This window comes from Vidua chalybeata, chromosome 9, assembly GCF_026979565.1.
Source record: "Vidua chalybeata isolate OUT-0048 chromosome 9, bVidCha1 merged haplotype, whole genome shotgun sequence".
Classification (NCBI taxonomy): domain Eukaryota; kingdom Metazoa; phylum Chordata; class Aves; order Passeriformes; family Viduidae; genus Vidua; species Vidua chalybeata.
In genome coordinates, this window is record NC_071538.1 from 7821295 (window position 1) to 7844954 (window position 23660).

The 23660-nt window shown below is 43.5% G+C and overlaps 1 protein-coding gene across 1 annotated transcript; it reads left to right on the forward strand.

The window, feature by feature from the left end:
* Positions 1-1454: 1454 nt before the first annotated feature.
* Positions 1455-7417, forward strand: LOC128792446 (uncharacterized). Its single transcript, XM_053950880.1, has 4 exons — positions 1455-1735; positions 4104-4271; positions 5210-5616; positions 7168-7417. Exons 1-3 carry the CDS (start codon positions 1676-1678, stop codon positions 5594-5596), a joined length of 615 nt encoding a protein of 204 aa, XP_053806855.1. The 5' UTR covers positions 1455-1675; the 3' UTR covers positions 5597-5616; positions 7168-7417.
* The last annotated feature ends 16243 nt before the right edge of the window (positions 7418-23660 follow it).

Genomic DNA, 23660 nt, shown 5'->3' on the forward strand with positions numbered 1-23660 from the left:
ATAATGTTTTGCAATTAACAGGCCAGTGCTCATCAGCTGATAAATAATTAACAGCTGTTGTTTCTTCTAGGGCATGACGTAAAAGGCTTACATAGAACAAAAAGTAGCTGGAGTTGTTTGCCAAAACTCTGACCAAACATACATTTACCACTGAATAAAAGTAACTTTCTCTGAAAAATGGCACTTCCTCTTTAAGAGTCTGCCAAACTTACTAAGAAAACAGTATTCACCTCCTCTTTGTGTCAGCCAGGTCTTGGAAATCTAAGGTGAAGGCTTCTCTTTTTTATTGGCGTTATTCAGACAAATCAAGAACTCAAATGTAAACACAAGGGTGTTTTTTATGACTCACCTACAGCTTGCATAGTTTTCCTGACATTAAACACAGGATTGTTTGATTTTTGCTCAAACCATTTAGGTCTGGGAGGAGAGAGATCTGAATGTGATGAGATGTAACTACCCCTAATGGGTTTAAACAACTGTAGCAGTCTAGTTGTTATTCATCTCAAATAACTAAAAATTTACTTACTGTAGATTCTGGTTACGAATGAGAGATGCAGAGAGTAGATCATTTGGGAACTCCCTTTGACAGCACCTTGCTGACTGTCTCAGCAGCCTGCAACTAATTTATTTGCTTACTCATATCTGTTTTGAGTGAGGGGAGGGTCTGTGTGAGCCAGGAGCACCAATAAGAGCAATACCTGCAACTGAATCCATGCTGGAGGAGAGATTGGTGCCTTCCTCCAGAGCTTTTCTGATTTATTTATTTTTATACTATATATTCATCAAGCAATCACAAGTGTTCTTGGCTGAGAGAGGGGGATGACTCCTGTTTACAGCACACACAATCATCTATGATTAAGCAAGTTCATACCATGCTCATGTAAAAGTTCAGTCTCCCACTTAGACAAGCTTTACACCTGCTGTAAAGGTTTGCACTGCAACAAAGAAGCTTGTTTCTTGTCCATGGTTTTTATCCAATAGTTTCACATAGTTTTTCATATATACTAACTTCAGGCCAAGGAGCATCAGAAGGAAAAGGTTTAAAAACTTGAACATGTCTCCAAATTAAAATTGTGAAGCTATTATAGACAGTTGAGGATAGCTGTGATATATTTGTGGCAGAGAGTGTCACTGAAGAGTTTTTCTGTAACATTTTGTACTGTTTGGACTTTCCTAAGTGTTGCAGGCTTCATGCCCAGGTATATCGGTTTGCTGTAATACAGCCAAGTGACCAAGGTGTGAAAAACTAAGGCCAGGTCAGTATCTGGCAGGATGGGATGCAGTCTTCCAGCCAACTGGGGATGGCTGGAAGTGATAATTGCTGCTATGAGAGAGCTGAATGTACTTGTGGATTCTTCTCCTTTTTTTTTTCTTTTTTTTTTTCTATTTTCTTTTTTATAGAAGCTCAAACGTCAATCCGTGCTTTGGCCACCTACTCCACATTCTCTCCTCTGCATACTGACATCTCATGTCTACTTGAGTTCAACTTCTCCTACCTGTGGTGAACCTCTCAGGATGTCTTGACTCAGCATTGGAACCTCATCCTGGCACTGGCATGATTGTGTATGGTGAAAAATTTAGGTGTTTGTTTTCTGTGCCTTGCCAGCACTGGGACCACTTACCCCCAGCTGTATATAAATATTGAAAGACCTGGAGATACATCTTGGCTGATTTTATGCCCCAGGGTGAAGACGCAGGCTCAGACTTTGCTCTGGACCCATGTTGCTTCTTGCAGGTGAGATGGCAATGCCAAGCTAAGTGACTTTGTATAAATAAAAAGAGGATGGATGGATGGATGGATGGATGGATGGATGGATGGATGGATGGGAGTGGATCATCTTCTCGGATGGATGGGATGAGACCTCAGGTTGGTGGCAGCAGAATCGTTTCATCTGTGCGTCTGCTGTGAGTCTGGTTTGTGCTAGGCTGGACCACAGGTCACAGCAAAACAAATGTTCAGCTTCCCAGCTAGATCAGTCCAGCTATCCTGCTCTGACACCAGAGGTTCATGCAGGCATTTGTTTACTAATATATAATAGAGGGAACTTCTTTAGAAGTGTTTGTTCAAAGGAGCAAAGAAAGACTCCTTTGCTGTATTCCACTGTGACCGTTTAGTTCAAGAGGAGCACAAGTTGTCTGTGATTCTGCCTCTAAACCATGATGCTAAAACCAGGATCGTTGGTGGTTTCTGTTGACTGCTTGTATCTTATAAATTCTGGACTAACCACTGCAGTAATGTGATCACAACCTGTGTCACCAGTGGTTGCAGTTCCCTCAAAACTATTAGGATGGCTGAACATGTTGTCAACAGTGGCTTAGACCAGAAATTACTTGAGATCCTTAGCTAGGGGTGGCCTGTATGTGAACAAAAAACCTGTAAGGTTTTTGCCTCTCTTTTCTTTTTGGTAGCAGCTTGGTTTTTATTCTTTCCTATTCTTTATCTTTTGGGATTCCCTGAAATCCGATTGTGCATCATCCTGCAAGGGCAGTGCTCTGTCTTTTAGAAAAGATGAATTTTAAAACTGGGGTGGCTCTCTCCACCCCACTGGGATGGAGAAAGCCTACTGGTAATGGGGTCCCAGTGCTCTCCCCAAGTGTTCCTAAGCCTCCAGGTACATAAGCAAGGCCTCCACCTCACCCAGCAAAGGAAGCCCTGTGCCTTTAAATGCCCTCCCCGTGGTGGGTGCACACTTTTCTGCTTATTCTGAACTGACAGGTTTAACATGTCGTTTGCCTGGTCACCGGAGAGAGGCACCTCTGGCAAAAGTTCAGAAGTCAGTGTTTTGGAAAGATTGGTTTGACCAGCTCTGAAGCGAGAGCAAATCCCAGACCAAAGGCAGTCAAATCTTCAACGACATTTAACCGCTGTGGTGCTGTAGCTTGCTGACATCCTTTTAACCTGGAGAGAAGTGTTCAAAACCTTCAATTTTATTTATTGTTTCTTTTCTGCTTTGTTGGCAGGGGAAACTTGGGGTGAAGACAGGATGTTTTGACTTAATTCTAGTTAATTAATTAGCTTGCATCTTGTTCTGGCCCAAGACTACAGGACAGGCAGCAATTTTTGATCTTGCCTTGGTATCTAGACTTTTATAATATATAGTGTTGCAGTAAGGATATATATTCCCTTATTGCCTCTGCAGGGCTTGTTATTGAAATGATCTTAAGATTCACTGCATCTTGTTTTGTGACATTGCTAGGTCACAAACTTCTTCTCCTCCCTTGATATTTATATTGAAGGGAAACAATTTCTTAAAAACAAGAAAACAAACAAGAGCATGCAAACAGTTAATAGCAAGTGGTGCCTAAATTACATATTTCTTAAACTCGTGGCCTACTTTACTAATCAGTTGTCATAAGATGTCAGATGGGGACCCATCACTGAAGAATTATAGAATGCAGTCAGTGAAGCAACTAATTAGTTGGGCAGTGGCATGGAGGTGTGTGTCCCCAAGGAGCTGAAATGATCAGAGCAGGTGAAGAAAGTTTGGACAGACCAGTATCTCTGTGGTATAAAACCCAACACTTGGCTGAATTCACAGGGATGCTGAGAGTGAGGGCACCACGGGTCCTCCTCAGGGATGTGCATGGTAGGGGACTGCAGCACCGCTGCTTCCAGAAAGAAAGGCAAGTCAGCTGAACGCTTGGAGGAGCATGACCTGAGACCTGCAGGGATTAGAATAGTTGAGCAGTTTCTGGTTTCATTCGGAAGAGCTGTAGCTATCTGGCTTATTTGCCAACTCATTCCCAAAGCCTTTCCTTCCTGGTCACTGCGAGAGTCAGCATTGGTCATTCTCTGTGGGCACCAGACAGGCCACCCTTCACTCCCTTCAGGCAGGTGATGGTGATTGAGCCAGCAGAGCTGAGGAACCATTGCTTCCTGATGCAGCTGGGGGCAAAAGACCTCAGGAACAATCATAAGAACCTCTCTTGTGGACTAAAATATGTAAAAGACTTAACACTTATAAGTGTCCCATATACTCCTTTAACAGTAATTGTTTTAAAAGTGCTGTGTGACTTTCTTCCCTTTTCCCTTCATCCCGCCCCAATACAGGTGCACCCCTGCTGCACTCATAGAATTCTGTCTCCCTATTCAAACTCCACAGGTGCAGCAGTGGAACAAATCCTCTCCAAAATTCCTCCAATGGATGAGCCCCATCCCCCTGCGGGACCTGGGCGTGGGTCAGTGTGGGACGCCAGGAACCCCTCACATCAGCAAGTCACTCGCTTGGTCAGCAAAAATGAGGATCTCAGTTCTAGCCCCTTCTCCTAGGGTAAGCTTAAACCCAGGGATTTAATTTGGGATCTTTAGTGCAACAAGTCCTCAGGAGAAAATCTTCTTTTTGGTGCTTTGATGTCCAAAGTGTTATTTTACACTGCAAGAAGAGTCATGCAAGATTGATGCATTAAGTATTAGTAGTATTTAGCTGCCTTGCTGTACAGATTAAGGATGGCCATGTCACAGGAATTATCAGGAGATTCCCAGGCCTGGAGGTCACTTTTGAGCCTTACTCTTACAAGGGCATCATTCAGTGCATTAGACTACTACCAAATGTGACAATCCAGTGCTCAGCCTGGACCCACAGTTTCAGGACTGACCAAACCCAGGGGAAAGGATGCTGTTGGAGGGCAATATGATCATGTCACCAAGGCTGGCAGACAGGCCTGGAGGATGCCTTGCACAGGTAGTGTGGACCACATGCCCTGGCAGAACCACACTCAGCAAGCCCACACAAATGCTGTCTGGAGCTGTAAAAGTAAAAAGACACCAGTTCCTTCCATCCTGTTGAATTCAGGCAAGGTACTTACTTGAAGGACAGATTCTTGGTTCCAAAAAAGCTGCTCTGACCTTTGAGCTGCCAAATTCCTTCCCCCATTACCTCCCATCTTTCTAGTGTTGCACAGCTACTCTGAGTCATTGTTTATCTAATTTAATTAACATTTGCTAGTGCCTGCAACCTAAAACACTGTCTTAAAACATTTGCTTGAAAAGCTTCCTTGTCCCAGAGCTGTCATTTTTAACATGATGGATAATGGATAGAAATAATTATCCTGAACAAGGTTAGACAGCTTAAATTATTTGAGTTTCAAGGAATTAGTAAGCTTAGCTAAATATCTTATTTTACAAGACACATTAATAATAAAAACAGAGCAGTGTCCATAATGGATTGTAAAATCTGTATTCTACTAAAATTTTTGTGATCTCTCACAGGTTCAACACCTTCATCCAGGAAGGTTTAAATCAGTGCATCATTTCATACATGGAATCACAGAATATCCTGATTTGGAAGGTGCCCACAAGGATCATCAAGTCCAAGTCGTGGCCCTGCACAGGACATCCCCAAGAATCACATCATCTGTCACCATGTACATCATCAAGCCCTACACTGAAAGGACTTTTGAACCCCAGATAAGATGTTACCTGGGCTGTGGAGTGCTGGTGTCCAGCTTAGCTGGTCCAAGTGGGAGGGCAACGCATACATGGGTCATGGGAGGACCTGGATCCATAGAAAGTCAGTGCTGCATCTGCAGCACCCAGAACAGCTCTGGAACAGGCCAGAAGAAATCAGAAGGCAGAGACTTGGTGCAAACAGAGTGAGCTGTTCCAGCTTTACAAAGGTATAAAGGAGAGTGGAATTGGGCTCACTGCCTCTGTATTATTTCCCTAGTCCATAATTTTGGGGAAAATACAAGTTTTCAATTAATCATTGACCTTTAGCTTTGAAGGAAAACAGAACTTTGGCATTGAAATTGCCAAAAAATAAGAGTAACGATTTGCAATTGCTTAATTTCCCTCCTAGAAAGCCAGGTGCAGCCAGGCCTCCGCAGCGCTTTGCACTGCGCAGAAGTGAGCTCTCCTCCAGGGACACTCAATCCAAGGCAGACAAAGAAAACATGGAGAAAAACAAGCACCTGGCAGAGCAATGCCAAGCCACAGGCAGCAGGACATGGAAATGTCCCCTCCCTGGCCTGCTCATTGCACTGTGACACTTTTCAAATAATGACCATCCTGCGCCAGGCAAGATGACTCAGACCTGATGTTGTTCCCCTTGGTCTGGAGCAGGGGATCATGTCCTGCTGCACATCAGCCACATTAATGCTCCCAAGAGCTGCCCACACACCCCACATGAACACAACCTCAGGAACAGAGTCTGGGTTATAGGCTCCTGCAGTCTAAGTTGCATCAATATGATGGAGATTTTCACATAAGGTAGATTTTTGTTTTTCTTATTCTCATTCTACAAGTTTTACATTGCTGGAGCCTTTTTAAATAAAAATCCCCATTAAAAAAAAAAAAGAAAAAAAGAAAAAAGAAAAAAAATATAAAAGAAAAAAAAAGAAAGAAAGAAAAGAAAAGAAAAGAAAAGAAAAGAAAAGAAAAGAAAAGAAAAAAAGAAAAGAAAAGAAAAGAAAAGAAAAGAAAAGAAAAGAAAAGAAAAGAAAAGAAAAGAAAAGAAAAAAAGAAAAGAAAAGAGAAAAAAAAGGTCCCTTTTCACTTCTGAAAGCAAAGGAAAATTTTCTTGGAAAATTTACCCACTTGGTAAAATCTAGAGTTTTGCTTTGACCCTCACTTTTTACATTTTTAGATTTCTTTTTTAAAGATCTCTGCATTGGTGTAGAACGATTTAAATTCTTCCAGCAAAGTGCAGTTTTTGCTCCAGAGGCAGCATAAAGCTGAATGGGTGGCTGTATTTCAAGCAAGGAGCTGTGGGAGAGTGCAGCTTGCAAGTGGCAATAGAACTCAGAAATTGAACTCTAGCCTTTCTATTCAGTGCTCTTTTTATTATTAAGTCACAGAATAAGTAAAAAGTTACAGGGACACTTTAAATCTACACTTGTTTGTACAGCATCCAATGAGTATGTGATGGGGAAAGAAAATGAAAAATGTGGGGATGTTGAAAATAAGGAAAAGATTGGATGCTGAAGAATCAATGTGGTAAATTATGATACAGTTAAATCTGTAATTTTAACGTGGAATGGAGGAGCACAGCTTTGGTGCATTCTCATGGTTTTGGGGTGGCTTTGGGGTAGGTGCTCTCTGCTTGCTCAGAGCATGGGACATCTCTGTGACATCGCAGAAGGCAGCAATGGCCAGAAGCTGCCTCGGCTGTAGCAAATAAACTGTTATTTTAATACTGAAGATCCCTTTTGTTTTGATTTTTTTTTCAGACTTGAAACAAAACAGTACAGAACTGATTTGCACAGAACTTTTGATCGTGCTTGTGAAAGAGTTGTTACAGGTGGCAAAGACAGGTGAGAGTGTGGAGCCACCATTCACACCAGCATCAAGGTAGGATATGAAAGAAGTTTGGGTAGAGGATGCCTGCAGGCTGCCATTAGCACCTCTTAATGATCTGAAGCCTAAATTTCTGGTTGATGGCTCTAATTTGGGCTAATGAGCCTTGCTTTGTTATTAAGGGCCAAGAAGGTTCATCTGGAGCTAGCTAAGGTTCACTTGCAGGGCTAAAGATTGTTGTTCCTTCTAGGATAAGACAGTGTGGATGACCCACCACCAGCATTTAGCCATTGTTTCACACTAGGATCCAGCCTCGCTGAGTTTTTTGGGTAGCATCCCTATCCCGACAAGTGTTAGCACCTCCCGGCATGAGGAAAGCAGGAAGAGGCAAGGGAGTGTGACCGCTTTTCCAGGCAAGGACAATGAACAACCATTCCTAACACTGGCACCATGCAGGCTGCAATTTTAAGAAGCAGCCTGCAATTTTGAAGTCCTTAGTTGTGCTTTTGTAACCCAGAATAGGCAATAAAATGCAAATATTGCTCCTATTCCCATGTCCCTGAGAAGGATGGAAGAAAAACCTGAAAAAAAAAAAAAAACATTTTCTTGCATTCTGGGCTGACAGGGACCACAGATATATTTCTGTTTCTCATCAGTCTAAACCAATTCCCTGGTGACCACCACTGGCACTGGAACTCCTATACTCCTACAGTCACCTCTTTGTGCTGGCCTCATGACTGGAAAGTCATGGTGATTTCCCCAGTGGGAGGAAGTGGAAATGGCAGATTCTCCTGCCGTTTTTTCTTACCTTGTTTTAGAGGTGGTCTAATTTTCCAAAGTCCCTGTAATTGTTTTTCTCTTTCTCCTACTTTGAGAAAACAGCACAGTGTTAAATATGGTTTCCTGACAGTGTTTTTAACATGTAGCAGTGGGACAGATGTGAACACTAAGGAGCTTTTGCCTGTGTTTTTTGTGCCTCAGATGAGGAGCAAGTGACCAATGATCTGCCCCATCATTTCTAGTGTTGTAAATAATCACAGTTTGTGTTTTCTGTTTCAGAGATGGGTGAGTCAAATGGCAGAGAGCATTGAACACAGTCCCATGGCAAGGAGATCCCCCTGTGTACCACGGATTAAATCCTGCTGCCTAAAAGTGATTCCAAAGTTGTCAGTGGATTCTTGCTCCAGATTTTATGGTACCCAAGACTGTTGCAGTGCTGCAGTCAGGTGTTGAGCAGCCACAAGAAAACCAAATCTGAGAGGTGAGAAAAGCAAGGTGTACACAAAACCTATGGGTGGCAAAGGTAATCGTCCACAAACCTTCCCTATGGAGCAAGAGGAGAGCCAGCTCTGCCTTTTTATCAAAACCAGGAATCCCATGAAAGGAACCACAACCCACACAAGGTGTCTGCTCCTGGAGTTTTCCTTCCTGTAGCACAGTTGGGTTTCTGGTACTGTTTGTTCCCTGAGCTTGTGGATATGTAATGTGAGGCAGAGCATTCATTATTGGGGAGCCACAACTGAGAGATGGATAATATGGTTGGGTGCCAGTGTTAGCCTTGGCCCTGTGTAACCATCATGTTGGTAACCTGAGTTAAATTGCTCGTGGCAAAACCAAGAGATTGGTTTTCCTTAGCAACCACTTTGTAACTGCACAGTGAGTCCAACAAAAGCAGTAGTAAAGTATCATAATGCAGGTACTTTTTTACAGTTACCAAGTCATTCTTGGAGATATATATGTATTTATAATTAATGTGTTGCCTCTGTGTGCTGGGTGGCTGCAAGAAGCTGGGTTTTGGAGCATGAAGTAGCTGCAGCCTCCTCCGTTGCTGGATTTCAGGCAGTGTAACAGCCTCTGCTCACACTTTTTGGTTGGGAGGAAGAGTGGCTTTGCCCCCTGCTTTTGTTGCCTGGCCAGTTCTTGGCAGACCTCTGTCATCTCCTCCCATCTGATGGCACCTTTGCTTCTTGCCTGCCCCGTAAATGTGTGAGTGGAGCAGTTGTGGTTGTCCTGCTGGGATTTTGGCCAAACACCATGGCAGAAAGTGCTCTTAAACACATTAGGCAGCACTAGGGAGCACAGGCATGAGCACAGAAAACTGCTGCTAATACAGATGTGTTTTTAATAAATAAAACACAGAATGGTTGTGGTGGGTGTTCTTTGGTCATGTACTGGCTCTTCAGCCTAGTACATGATGTGTAGACCAGATTTCTGTGTGTTTGGGGTTTTTTAATTAAAAAAAAATGAAGTTTCCACATGAAAATCTCAAATTTACTATGGAAAAATCTGATGGGGGTAATCAAAATGCAGCACTGTGTTCTGGGATCACACCAATGTGCCAAAGTCCAGCAGCTTCAGCTGGATGTCCTGATCTGAGAACATCATAGTGTTCCATTGTATGTCCCATCCAACATAAACAGTTGTGACTTGATTTTTCTTCTGTAAGAAAACCTCAGTGCTTCAACATTTGGCTGAAAACAAATACCAGTTAATGTTCTTTATGTTTATTAAATAGGAAATCAGTGAGTAAGAAAGAGAGTGTGAAAAATGTTCTATAATAATTTCAGATTTTGTTGATAATGACACAGATCCTTGCCCCAAAATTTTAAATTCAAGCAACTAGCCAACTTATGCAATATTTAGAAAATGTGTGATCTTCTGATTATTCCAGTGGAAAATGTTTAGGAATTTGCAGAGCAGTCTCTGTGGTGATTTAGATGTAGGGATTCATTCAAGCATCTGCTTAGGTCCTGTTGATGCTATAAGACCTAAATCCCATTCCTAAACAACAGTGCGTTCCCAGGTGAGGATTCAGGTTGAAAAAGTGTTTCCCTGTTGGGTCTGTTTAAAGCTTTTCTCACCACCACTCCTGCACTGGGGTAGATGTCCGGGGGAGGGAGTAATTTCCCCAAACATCTCCTGTTCCCTGCAGCTGGATCCAGTCTTGGCTGTGAGTTGGACACAATCCTCACGGTTTAGGAAGTGGTTCCTGTAAACCCAGAACAAGGATAATTTCAGGTTATTAGAGTTTTGGCTCCTAAAGTCTTAGTTCCGCACGCTGCTCTCTGCTCAAACCCTGGCAGGTGGGTTTGTGAGGTTATTCCTTGTGCAAACATGGAGAATCATTGAGTCCTGCAAAACTGCCTCACTGCTTGACCAGGGGAACTCTGTCTCTCTGCAGAGTTTTCAGTGATTTTCAAAGGACAGTTGACTTTGTCTAAATTTAAAATCTATTTCTATGGAAACTGCAAGGATAGAAGAATGATTTGAGAAAGTTTCATGCCTAATGGTAGCCCAGATAATGGCAATAGACAGCCACACAATGACGTGTGGGATATAGAATCATAGGATCATCAGGTGGTTTGTGTTAGAAGGGACCTTAAAGATCTTCTAGGGGGAAACTTTCCATGAGAACAGGTTGCTCCAAGCCTGAACTAGCCTGGCCTTGCACACTCCCAGGGATGTGTCATCCACACATCCACTTCTCTGCACTACCTGTGCCAGGGCCTCACCACCCTCACAGGGAAGAATTTCTTCCTGACATCTCACCTAAACCTTCCCTCTTTCAGCTTGAAGCCATTCCCCCTTGTCCTGTCACTATAGTTCCTGATGAAGGAATATCATCCAGACTATGACATCCCCATCATCCTAAACAGTTGAGCTGCAGGTGTGGGCAGGTGGAACAGAGGATGTGTCCAGCATTCTCTGCTCAGCCTGCACATTCTGTGCATGGGATCATGGGCAATCACAGCCCCTGGTGCTGGGAAATAACTTGAGCGAACTGGAACCAGGGAATGGAAATGGGATGTGATCAAAGCACCCGGAGGAGCAAAGCCTGCACAGTACTTGGTGCAAAAACTGCAGTGTGCCCTTGTCTGGGCGCAGAGGTCGGTGGTGGTGCAGTGCTTCCACAGCAGCGCCTGCATGGAGGCTATTTCCGACTCCCATAAAAATCTTTATGTCTCTGTGATCAGGATTCGGTGATGCAAATTTGCTGTGTCAAAGGAAGATGCCGCTGTAAATGAATTAGTACAAGAAGAACTTCTTATTTAAGAAGTGCTGACTCTGCGCTCTCCCCTATGCCCTCGCTTTTAAAATTGAAGGCTGGGTTTGCTGCTTGCTATGATCTATATTTAGATACTTATAAATGAAGTTTTGCAGTCATATGGCTGCATTCTTGTACAGCTTCATGAAGCTGTTTCTTCACATTACAGAGATTTATACGTTTGCGTTTACATATTGCAGGTGTTTCCATAAAAGCTCAGGGTAGACACATTCAGGATGGCCTGAAAGAAAATGGAGAAGTGTTTAAAATGTTACTGAGCACACTTACAAATATTGTCCTGGGGCAGAAGAGTGGAGTCACTGCATGAACAAGGGAGCACAGACAGGTAGGATTAATGGATGTGGGCTTTTCAGGGGCACACCTCCCTACAGAGAGTTGAGTCGTGCAAGAGGAGGACAGCATCCCTTTTGGGATGTGTCCTGTGCAATGCTCCCAGTAAACTGCTGGGCCCCCAGCAGAATATTTCAAAACGTCAGAGAGTGCTGCAGTGCTGAGCTCATGCTCTGTAAGTGATAGCCTGATGAATTATGTGCTGTACACACTACACACAAATCCTGTCCCAACCAGCCCTGGAAGAGGAGATAGCACTCTTGCCGGTGTGTCCTCTGCTCCAGGAACCTTGCCAGGAGGACACACCATAATTCATGCTCTGCTGATGCTTTGTAAAAGTTGCAGCCTGTACTTTGGCTGCTGTGCTGCTGACCCCAGCATCCATGTCAGCCTGCAGCCCCTCCACGCCTGGTGGATGACCGCAGTTCCCTGTGCCTGTCCTGGGAAGGCTAACGCATCAACTGCCCCTTCAGCTGGCACAGGCAATGCAGGCAGGCAGTCCTGCCTTGCCTGGATCTGCACCACATCCCACCAAAGGTCAGGGCTCTCCCTGCTTTCAGCCAACCCTCAGCTTTGCCCTCATGGCTGCAGAAGCCTACAGCTCAATGCAGAAAACAAGTGGGAACTCATAGGGCTTCTCCTTAACCTAAGAACCTCTTTAATCTCTGCTCAGTTACAGCTACCAAAAGCAAAGGATTATCAGCACTTGATTTATTCTGGTTTCGGGCTCACCATAAAGCTGTAATGCAGCATCTTCCATGAGGAAGTGCCTGAGAAACAGGAGGTTTCCTGCAGGGAAGGAGCAGACTAACATGGGGTGATAGGGGAATTTCATGTGAAGCTAAAACACTCCTGGAAACATTGAAAGGGAATGGCAGGAGTTTGTGCAAGAATGGTGAGAAAGAGTTTGGCTGTGGGAAAGAGTGGTTTCTTCCACTCTTCATCCCCTTTTCCATGGTAGGCTGTGAGCCTGGTCTAAGGAAGACACACTTCAAACTGTGCTCTATGGACAGGAAAGGCAAGATACATCATGGGCAAGGAAGGCAGCCAGGTGGGCAAGCAGAGTCAGGAGCGGCCAGGCAGGTGACTGTCCAGGCCAGCACACCCAGAGGTGCCAGTCTGCCCTTTTTTGAGACTTTTGCCTTTTTGGAGACTTCTTGAGGAGCTAAAAATCCCCAATTTCCTGGGGCCACAGATCGGGCCGGGTGCTGGCCCAAAAGTGGGTCAAGAGTGACACCCTGTGGACAAGTTACTCTTTTCCGTAACCCTATAGGCTTTCTCGCGTGCTACTTTTCGTCTGCCTCTTTATTCTCCCTCCCCAGAGTTTTCCTTTCCCATCTCTCCTCCTTTCCCAACCCAGGTGTTGCCGCTGCAAGCCCCGCGATGCTCAGGGACCAGCGTAATCTCATCGCCTTAAAAATGCGGACTAGGGATGAGACCGAAATCCCCCCTTCCCTTTTGTTCCTCTTTGCTTTTCCCCCTTTTTATAGTTGTTTTCCCCCCATTTATACTGGGTTTCGGCCCTGCAGCTCAGCGAGGGACAGCGGCTCCTGCCCCGCCACGGTTCCCCGGCTCCGCGGCCGCGCAGCTCCGCAGCCGGAGCCCGGTGCGCTCCTGCAGCTCGTAAATCTACTGCCTGCTCGCAAAATTTGGCAACTATGAACCCGGACTGTCTGTTAAACCGGGAGAAAAACTGCGTGGGCTTCCCCTTCAGCAACTCTCTGTGTCCTCCACATCTCCACAAGCTGCCCCACGGAGTGAGAATTCCTGCCCGAACACTAAAACACCTAAAAAAAAAAAAAAAAAAAAAAAAAAAAAAAAGGTATTTCAAGAATTGCTTCTCTTCTGGTCACTCTAATGCTCCCTTCCCAATCCTGGTGCTGGGGATTGCACCATGCTGTCCTGATTTTCGTGGTGTTATTCCCAATAAGTGTCCCAGAACAGGCTGATTGACACCAGCTGACGCCCTGGAGAGGGTACAGCTCTATTTTAAGCAACAAATAATTTAGTTTTATATTGGTGAGAGAATCCTCATCACTCAATTATACGGATCTAAAAGAAACCATACTGTCTTGGCACACCTGAATGCTGGGAGTGGGAAAGAGAGGGGTGTCAAATCCTTCCAAGAGCTTATGTCCTTTTTATCCCCAGCAGTTTAACCCTGCCAAGGCTGCACAGACCAGAATATCCATATATCCAAAACAGAGCCTGCATGGAGATTCCTGAATGTCCACAAAAGCAGCAAATAAAACAGCAGTAATTCTTTCCAATGACATTTATATGCTGCCATTAACTCTGCTTTAGCTGGTGTAGTTTAGGGCTTTTAGAAAACATGACATCAGATGAAATAACTACTGTAGATTTCTGCAGAGAGGAGCTGCAACTTTTGCTGGGACTCCTATATAGATTGTCTGCCATTTTTCATGGTATTCAAAATCCTGGAGAGGATGAGGTATCCTAGAACAAAAAGTGATATTTTATGCCCTTATGTCATTCCCAGCTTTTTCTAGGCCTGAGCATTTGCATCTTTGTCAGGTGAAAAGAGAAAGAAAAGATCTCTTGTCCAGCTTGGGCATGCTGTAAGAAATAAGAAGTAGAAAAGCTTTAAAAAACATATGCATTGTTCTGGGGACTTCGTAGAGAACACCAGAAGTGGGAAGATCCACCAGGTAAAGAATGTGGAAAAAGAAGCAGAAGAGTAGGTTGATTGGTTGGTTGACCAAGCAAACAATGAAGGTTGAGAAAAACAGAAATTGGAGACCCCAAGGTGAGCACAGGAAGCCATGTGCCATCTCCAAGATGTGGTAAGGCTGAAAAATCCCCTTTCCTTTCTTATGAACCAAAGCCACACCTTGGTGGGAAGCATTTCATCCCAAGTTCTGCCTCCTTGGTTCAGGTTAGGCCACTCTACCTACCGAAAGGTGTTTTCTTGTGTCCCTTTCAGTGTCACAGGGACAATACAGCCCTTGCTTGACATGGCAAGGGGATACAGTTCACCCCAGAGGTGACTGCAGTGCACAGGAAATTTATGGCTTGAAATCTCCATCATTGTATTGCATGGTCTTGCTAAAGATGTGCAGCCCAAAGTCTGCCTTACACCAGGAAGCTGGGGGGAACAGCCCAGCTACAACAGCTCTTGGCAGAGTTAGAAACAGGGTCAGGCTATGCGGGCCCAACTTGGAATTTAAATTCGGTCTACTTGAGGTAAATAAAATAACTGCACTGCCTAGTTTGCAAAGGATCATTTACTTTTCTGGAAAGGAGAGTATGTTTTTGGAAAATGTACAGGCATCTTTCAGGATGAAGGGCTCTGTGTGCAACAATCAAGTTTTTACCTTTTGATTAGCAAAGCTTTATAAAGAATTTCAATTCTGAATTACTAAACAAAGAAACTATACAAGCCCCAGATGGGATTTAAACAGTTTCCAAAAGACATTAAAAAAAGAGAAAAATACTGGGCCACATGTTTTTTCTTATGTCTCTTGAGTCCATTTATTCCAGACATCTGACATGCAATTCAAATTTCCAATAGTTTTAGGTAACCATGTCCAATTTAGAAACCACAGCCCTCAGCTAAGCCTACCTACCTCCCAAATCAATCCAGAAACCAGAGCGCTTGCTGATATTCTGCACTTTCAGCTTTGCAGAGCTTTGTTATATGTGTGCTATACATACTTGAGTTGAGTTTTCTGGCTCCGTGCAATCCATTTAGATGCATTTCATAGACCTGCAGTCAGTGGTCACAGACAGATAAATTATAGCTCCTAATGGAGAGCCTGTTCATGCTTTCAAAGAGTAAAACCACTATAAAATTGATCTCCTCCTTTGAGATGCCTTTGACAGTGGTGCTTGTACGGCAGTTCGGATGAGACGGAAGCAAAGGGCTCCCTGTGGACAAAGAACTAATGAGTTTTATTTCTGGCTCTGAGGCTTGGGCTCATTCTTAACCTTTCTGTGCCTGAGAGTTTGTATCTCAAAAGTGGAGATAAAGCAAGGGCTTTTTGATAGGCAAAGCCAAACCACAATGGAAATCCCAAGTTCAGATATGGGTGCATAATATCCTGCTATGTGCCCTTTCCTAATTGCCTGCAGAAACCTCCTTGGTGAGGATTTAATCATGTTTGGGAGGAGGTAAGTTTGGCAAGGGATGCATTAGGTGATGGTTTCCACACCACCCTTCTCACCTCGGTCCCTAAAACCTGGGTCATCCAACCTCACAGACCCCAGCACTCTGAGCTCATTAATCAGGGGGTGCTCCTCCTGCAGAGGTTGACATCAAAAATCCTCCCTGCCAGGGCCCCAAGGAAATAGTAGATGGTCAGGTGGAACTTCCAGGAGAGCTTGGTGGAACAAAAATTATGGAACAGATTCTCTACTGCTCTCAACATCAGAGGAGACTTATCAGCCTCCAGCAGCAAATCCTGTTTGGCTGCAAGTGGCCATCATTTTATCCTGTAATCCCTCATTCATCTTATTTATTTTTAGCTTTCCAGTCCTCTTTCCAGAGGGAGCACTTGTATGCACTCAAAAACTCTGCTATTAGGGAAAAAAATAGGATTTGGATCAAATTTATTGCTGTTAATTCCTTTCATAGATATCATGAATCAGAAGGGGCAGCTAGAGGTGATGAAATGCCTGTTCATCCACAGCCTTTGACACCGCTGATCAGAGAAGGGGCCAGCAGTGGAGCTTGTCTCTGGTAGGATTTAGGGGCTGGGAACATGGGAAAGCAAAGAGGGAGAGTTGGAAAAATCTCTGGATGATTTTGTTGTTCCTTACAGTTTTCCTGAGCATGTCCCCCATTCTCCTTCCTGCAGAGAAGATCTGAGCAGAGTATCCCTTCTTAAAAATAAAAGGAATAAATGAGACAATAGAATGAATTAAGGCATTCCCAGCTGACGCCTGGTTTGGGGTGATATTTATGTGCTTCAAAACCTGTGGTGCCAATTATAAGAGCCCCACTGACTTGGGAGGATAACCCTGATTTTAAGGACAATCTCTGCAGAATGCAATGTATTTTAAGCAGAAAACAAGTGTCCAGATTATGGCCCCCTAGTGCAAACACAACAACAGACTTTCTTCAGCCTCTTTTTCTATATATACACCAGTGCTGTGAAGTAAAGAGGAAAACGCTGAGTCTGCTAAAAACTGTTCAGAGTCTTGTGGGTGCTTTGGAGGAGCTGGTATACAATTTTGAGGCTGTTCTTTCTGCTGGCAAATTAGCAACTTAGAAAAATTACACTGGGGGGAGGGAAAAAAAGAAAAAAAAATGAAATTCTATTAATGAAATAGAACAATGAAAATCAAAGCTAAAGATGGAAGGAACTGAGTGGGCCCCATCCAGTTCATTGCCTGCTAGGCTGGATTTCTGCCTATAGTAATTTATGCCATAGCCTTGGAAGTGAAAACAGATTTCATTTACTACTGAACAGTACTACTCTGTGTAGAGAAAGTTCGTGGCCTCGCAGTGTTTCTGTGAAGGTATTGTGGGATTATTGCTCTCACTTTGCAGATGGGCCTAGTAATGCTGCTTGAATTCTTAAATTTAGGCTCTGGAGAGGGAGAATCTGAATTAGGACTTGAGTGTCCGAGGACTGTCCCTTGTGTCCTGCTCTCACGTGGCCTGGCCACTGCAGTAAGTGTTGAGATCCTTGAGGTCCCGGTTAGCACCACTGTTCATGTGTGCAAGGCTCTGCATCAGGATCATCCCTTGCTCCAGGGATTTATACCTCAAGGGTTTGATGGAAGAGTTGGACATAAGATGTTCCTTCAACTTTAAATACACCTTAAAAGGGAAAAGTACTCTGAAACTCTTGGCTTGCTTTCCTTTTTCACTAGTCTGGTACCAGGCAGAGCCCAAAAACACCTCCTGCCCTTCCAACAAACATCAAGACAGAGGATGGTGAGTCCCTGCCTGCCCACATCGCCAACACTGCCACAGGCACAACCTTCCTCAGAGGAGTTTGGCAGTGAAAAGGCACATGTTGAGGAAAAAAAAAAAAAAAAAAAAAAAAAAAAAAAAAAAGGAAGAAAACAGGTAAAATTAGCATTTGGAGAAAAGTTCCTATGGAAAAAAGCTATATGCTTCCCGAGAGCAAAATGAAAAAAAAAAAAAAATCCCAACTCTCAAACCCAAGCTTGCAGAGTCTGCTGTAATTTATGATTTACCATATGAATCTAACTATAGAACTTCATTTAAAAATGTTATAAAGATTGTAAATCTACAGTGAAATGTTCTAGGGACAATCTGCTGGCAGAAGCCCACTCTCCAGACTGACCTATGGGGGAACCAGCTTGTCAAGGGCTTGATCTGGAGCCCGCTGAAGACAATGGAAATGCTCTCTTTGACGTCAGTGGCCTTTAGATCAAAAAGCCCCCAAAGCTCAGCATGGAAAAATGAGTCCTAAGGAGAAGCAAACTGCTCTAATCAATAGATGTTGCTGGATGAAGGTCTTTAACAATAGTTTAATGGGCCATGATGAGCTCCTCCGGACACTTTTATTTGGTATTGTATGTATCTTATAATCTTTCTCCTGAAACTTTTAATGGAATTTATCTCACTGGAGAATTTGGGAGAACATCTGCTGCAAATGATGGGTAAAGACATAAGCTGTTGTGGGTGGGGTGAGCCTCAGGAGGTTCACAGTTTGGGTTTGGCTTCTGCTTCAGATTCTTATCTGAACTATACAGATCTCCTGTGGCTGCAAAAATTGGACTGGAAATCACAAGAGTACGAGCCTTCTTGTGAGATTTCCAGCACTTTTCTTATGGTTTTGACTGAACACCAGATGTGGAAAAAATATTTAACAAAACTGAATGCAGTTTTTTTCATGTCTGTTTCTAAAAAGAGATGAAGGTTCAGGAATCTAATTTTATCCTTTCCAGTTTCACTCCTTGGTAAGATTCTGTTCTAGTTAAAAAAATAAAATAAAATAAATGCAATTTAAACCCAGAATATAGCTATTGCAACCATTCCCCAAAGAATCGTTCAAGTAGATGAAACTACAAACATTACATTGACTATAAATTAAAACCTTATGCCTTTGGCAAGTGGAGTGCAAAAAAATGACCAGGGTGAATGGTGACCATTAGGAAACATCCACTAATGTTCTTTCCTTTCAAAGATTATTTCTATTTCCTTTGCATGCAAGCCTATTTGCATTTTTGACCCATTCCTGCCTGCTTCCACAATAAAATCAGACTTTTAGGCTTTCCCTAGCACAGAAATTTTTGAGAATACTTGAGCAATTCTGCTTGCCATGTGGAAATTTTTCATTTTACACCAGAATTCAAAATCTCCTGGAAATCTAATAGATTTTGCAGGCTGCTTGCAGAAGCCTGCATTACTTTTTGGGTGTAACACCAGTACTGGGATGCCGAGTCGTTAATCAATGGCATGTTCTTCTAATCCAGATGTTCCATATGTTCTTTGTGGACAATTCACAGCTGGAAAGGAGGGTCATATTAACTGGTTTGGAGGGTTTATTAGCTGGTTTGCTCTAGTTGTAATGCCTACTCACATTTGCATTTAAACTGGTGGTCTTTCATCAGAGAGGGGGACAAAAGTTTTGTTTGAAACCAAATAGTGAAAGTAGGTTAGGGGAGCTCTTAAGTCACAGGAAGATTTCACAGCATGTGTAGGCAACTTTGGGAAGTAGAAAATGGCCTGAAGTGAAGTGAATGGCCTGTCTTGAAGGATTTTAATCACTAGCATTGGGAGTAAAGCTGAGCAACAGAGTCAAACAAATCAAGTGAGGAAAACAAGCCTAAAAGTAGCACTGACCTCGCTTAGATATTTTATCACTTATGATTGACTCTGAAATTTTTTGTCTTAGTTCAGAACAGCAAGTTTGTCCCTGTGGGGTATATAAAGGCCAGGCCAAATGGAACTGAGCTGGCACTTCTTCCAAACTCCTCATTTGGTGTGTAATCTCACATCCAAGTCAAACAGGACGGATGAAAAAGTGGAGTATTATGTCATCCAGATTCTGTGGAACAGTGAGCTGTAGCTCCGGCGCCTGAGGAGACTGTCTAGAACTCACCATGTCTTGTCATTTCACTGTATTTTTGGCAATATTGGGAAGTTTTCTCCAATGATGTAGGGCCAAGCTTCCTTTGAAACTCCACTGTCATTTAACAAGCAGAAAATAAACCAATTAATAATGGGAAGAAGCAGCTTCAAAGCATGGACACAAACACTGGGAAAAAAAAGAGGAAAGAAAAACCCCAGGGTTTATTCTTAATCCTATTAATTTTGGGGAAGGGGGGGCTCTGATGATATCTCAGAAATTTTCTAGATACCTCTTTGGGCCTGGGGAAGGAGTGGTTTGGGAACTGAGATGTGCCAAGACCTGTCAGTGCCTCTGCTCCTGATGGAGATGGGGCTCCCAGTGCTGTTGAGCATAGGGAAGGTTTTGTGCTGAGAGAAGCAACTTTCTTGGGAGCTGATTTCTCTGTGTGCATGGGGAGGTAAAATTGTTCAGCTTCTTCCTAGTGGTCCAGGAAATGTCCACCAGGATGGGCCCTTCCAGAAAAATCCTAGGTTTTGAAATGCAGCTTGGAAGAGTGCTAAAAACGGCTGCAGAAAAGGGTAAAGGACTCTCCTACTGCTCTCCCCAGGCTTTGCTCCCAGGGCTGTACCTTCAGCCCATGTGGAAATAGTTACCTCCAAATAACACATCCTGTGGGACTATTTCTGGTCATTTCACAGAAGCCTTATTAAAAAATAGAGTTTATTAACCTGAGATTCAGGGATTCAGCTTCATGATGAAGGCTGTAAACTCTCAGCCTATGGTACAGTTTTACAGGGATGATTTGAGGGTTGGAAAAAGAAATCTTGTGGAGAGAGGCTTAAGGTGCTCCATTTGGTGAACTTAGCAAAAAAAGCAGATCAGGCAGTGCTCTGACTCTGGGCAGAAAATGCTTTTGGAGGAAAAAAATACCGTGTACAAAAGGGCTTTATAGTCTAATGGGGGGAAAACATAATGAGATGCAATGGCTGGAAATTTAAGACAGGCAAAATTGAGAGATTGGGAAGGGAGAGGGGGCAGACTGTTGAAGGGGGCAGGGGATTTGTCATCCTTTTGCATCTTGAAATCAGAACTGGAGGCCAGCCCAGATGACTGGTGAAACATATAGTAGTAGGCTCAATTAGCGAGTGAATGTGTGAAATTATTTTCTTGGGGATTTATATTGAGCGTTAAACTAGATGATCTGAATTGTCCCTTTCAGCCTTAAAAATGGAGGAAAGATGCCAGAAATGGAGCTAAATATCCAAATTCTACCAAATTGCAATAGCAGGAGCCTCTGGGCCCCTTTGGGAATGGCATAAGTGAAAGGAGAAGGGCTGTTCTGGGCACTGGGTGTGTGGAGGGACAGACAGAATGAGGGATGCCATCACATGCCTCCAGCACAAACCCAGTTGTAGCTGCTTTTCCTTCTTGGCCCCCCCAGCACACTTTTCTTTTTTATAAATTTTATTTTTGAAACTAAAAATACATCCTCAGAGGCATTAGTCACTCTGCCCACATATTAATAAATTGCATAATGATGCCACCAAGCATCCAAAAACCTTTCAAACTGTTATATATTATTTCTTTCAATAATATTCTAAAAGGCCAGTGAGGCTTAATGGAGCCACATGGTATTGTATTTAATCCAGAAATCTGGAACTGTCTAAAATCTTATATATAAATTAAGATAATATACAATATGTTTTTTCATTTAATTTGGTTTTTCCCCATTTGTGTAAGCTATAACTCTGTAAGGCTGTGTCTTTTGCAAGGGATTTTTGTCTACCAAATCGTAGATTTGTAATGTTGCTCTTGCTTTTAATTGCCTGGGGCTGTTCCCCATAATAACTCAGCCAGTCCTTTGCCAGCTAAAGGAAAGTTTAATGGAACCACAGTTTAATTGGGCAAAGTTTAGAAGTTATGCAAGTTACAAAGTTTCCTGGGACTTTTCCTTACGGCCTCTCCGGCACGGCTCCGTTGGCACTGCTGCAGGGAATGTCACTGCCATGCCATGGAGATGGTGACCTCAGCAGAGCAGTGGGCACTGATTTGCAGGTGGCTCCTTCGTGACACTCCTTGGACTCAGCTGGGTGTCTGCCATTTACACACAGGAATTTTTAGGACATCAAGAGCCACTGAGTTAAAAAAAAAAAAAAAAAAAAAAAAACTAAATCCAAATATTTCCTATGCTGGAAAAACATAAGGGCTTTCTTTTGATCTAGGGTTTGGGTATGAGGTTTGCTTTCACTAGTGTCACCTCTGGACAGGCCCACCTCTCCTGTACAGTGTCTGCAGGGGGTTTTCACATGTTCTGTCAAGCCATGGCAGATATCACAGGCTATGAGATAAGGGGTCACTAAAGGTTGCCTTTTCCTCCTTTCTTTTCAAGCTCCCTTCATGCCTTTGGAAGCTCTGGCTATCACTGCACCAGGGTGGAACAAGACCGTGGAACAGGAACTATCTAAGTCAGGACCACAATTCAGGTACCTTCTTTTTTTTCTTATAATCTGCAAATCCAGTAACCTCAAAAATTGCTGGTTTTCAAGCTAAAGTGCTTCAAGAGATGAAGGGAGAAAAGTTTATGTTCTTGGGTGTGTACTGTTCTGCAGTTTAACATCCTGGAGGAGAGGAAAGCCAGGTGTGGAAACAAAGTGAGTGAGATTATTTCTTCTGGGGTCAGTGGAGTAGATGCAACAGAGCTGCTGAAATGTGGGACATACCTTTTGTTTGAGGGAATGCATAGGAGAATTAAACACATTCTGGAAAGCAAGAGGTATGTGCATTATGAGGGAACAACTCTGAATCATACGGGCCCAGGTTCTGGTTGATCACGTGAATAAAACCTCTTTCAGGATTTAATACCTCTACTCATCATTTCTGGTGGTTTGGGGTTTTTTTCAGTTGGCTTTTAATTTTCCTTGGCTTTGTCAGGACTAGACCTGAGTTTGAGCAGGGATATTCTCAAGGCTGTAATCTGGTTTTGACAAATTTTTGGTATGAGCAGTGTGTACAGAGGCCCTGTGCTCTCCTCATGTCTACAGAATTTGTCCAGTTTTGGGAAGCTGTGTGATAGATGCTTTTAAATTCCCAACCCTCCCTGGTTTATTTCCCTCCCTTCCCAATACCCTGCTCACCAGAAGTGCAATCCACTTCCCTCTTGTCACTTAACTGATTATGCACAAAACTGCTTGGCTCCTGTGTCCCAATTCCTCTCCAAACTGGGCTCTGCATTGCTGCTGCTGCACGGATCAAACTGCACTTGTAATAAGCATCTTGAGGTGCTTTATTGAACACCAGATTTGTTAAACTAAGAGTTTCCCCCCTAGAGACATCTGGGTGATATAACCAGTTGTGTCTTGGTCTCACAAACTCCATCACAGGGGGCAGGTTGGGTCACAGCAGGATGCATTGCATGGGAGGAGGGAAGATTATCCATGAAACTTCATAAGCAGAAGCTGTGCAGAGAAAAACAGGGGCGAGCCTGAGCCCTTGAGGCCACCACAGCCCTGTCACCTCTGCCCAGGAGGCACTGAGCTATATTACACCTTCTCCACCACCTCTGTCCCCTCCTGAGTCCTTTGGGACCCACAGGGAAAGGCCAGGTTTGCTCCTGGGGAACTGGTCCAGCCCTTGTAAAACGTTATTGTAGGGGTCAAGTGAAAACTGACTCATTTTTGAGCAGGAGAACAAGGTCATTTTCTTGAAGCCCAGTAATTCCTTCATTTTTTATTGGTGTTGTTATAAACCAACTTCTCCGAGGTGCTGGGACTTCGCCTATATTGCATCCCTGTTCCCATCCGGTTCCAACAATAAAACCCTTGCCTTTTTTGATCTCTGGCTTTCATGCTTGCTGACACACTCTGGAAAATTTAAGAAGGGCGCAAGGAATGGGTTAGTCACACTTGTTAATATTTATCCCATTGCAGAAAGAGCAGGGCTGACCTCAAAGCTTGGGCTTTGGAGAATAGTTATGAGAATGATTCCACCCAGCTGAAACGAAATCTGCATGCAAAGCTCG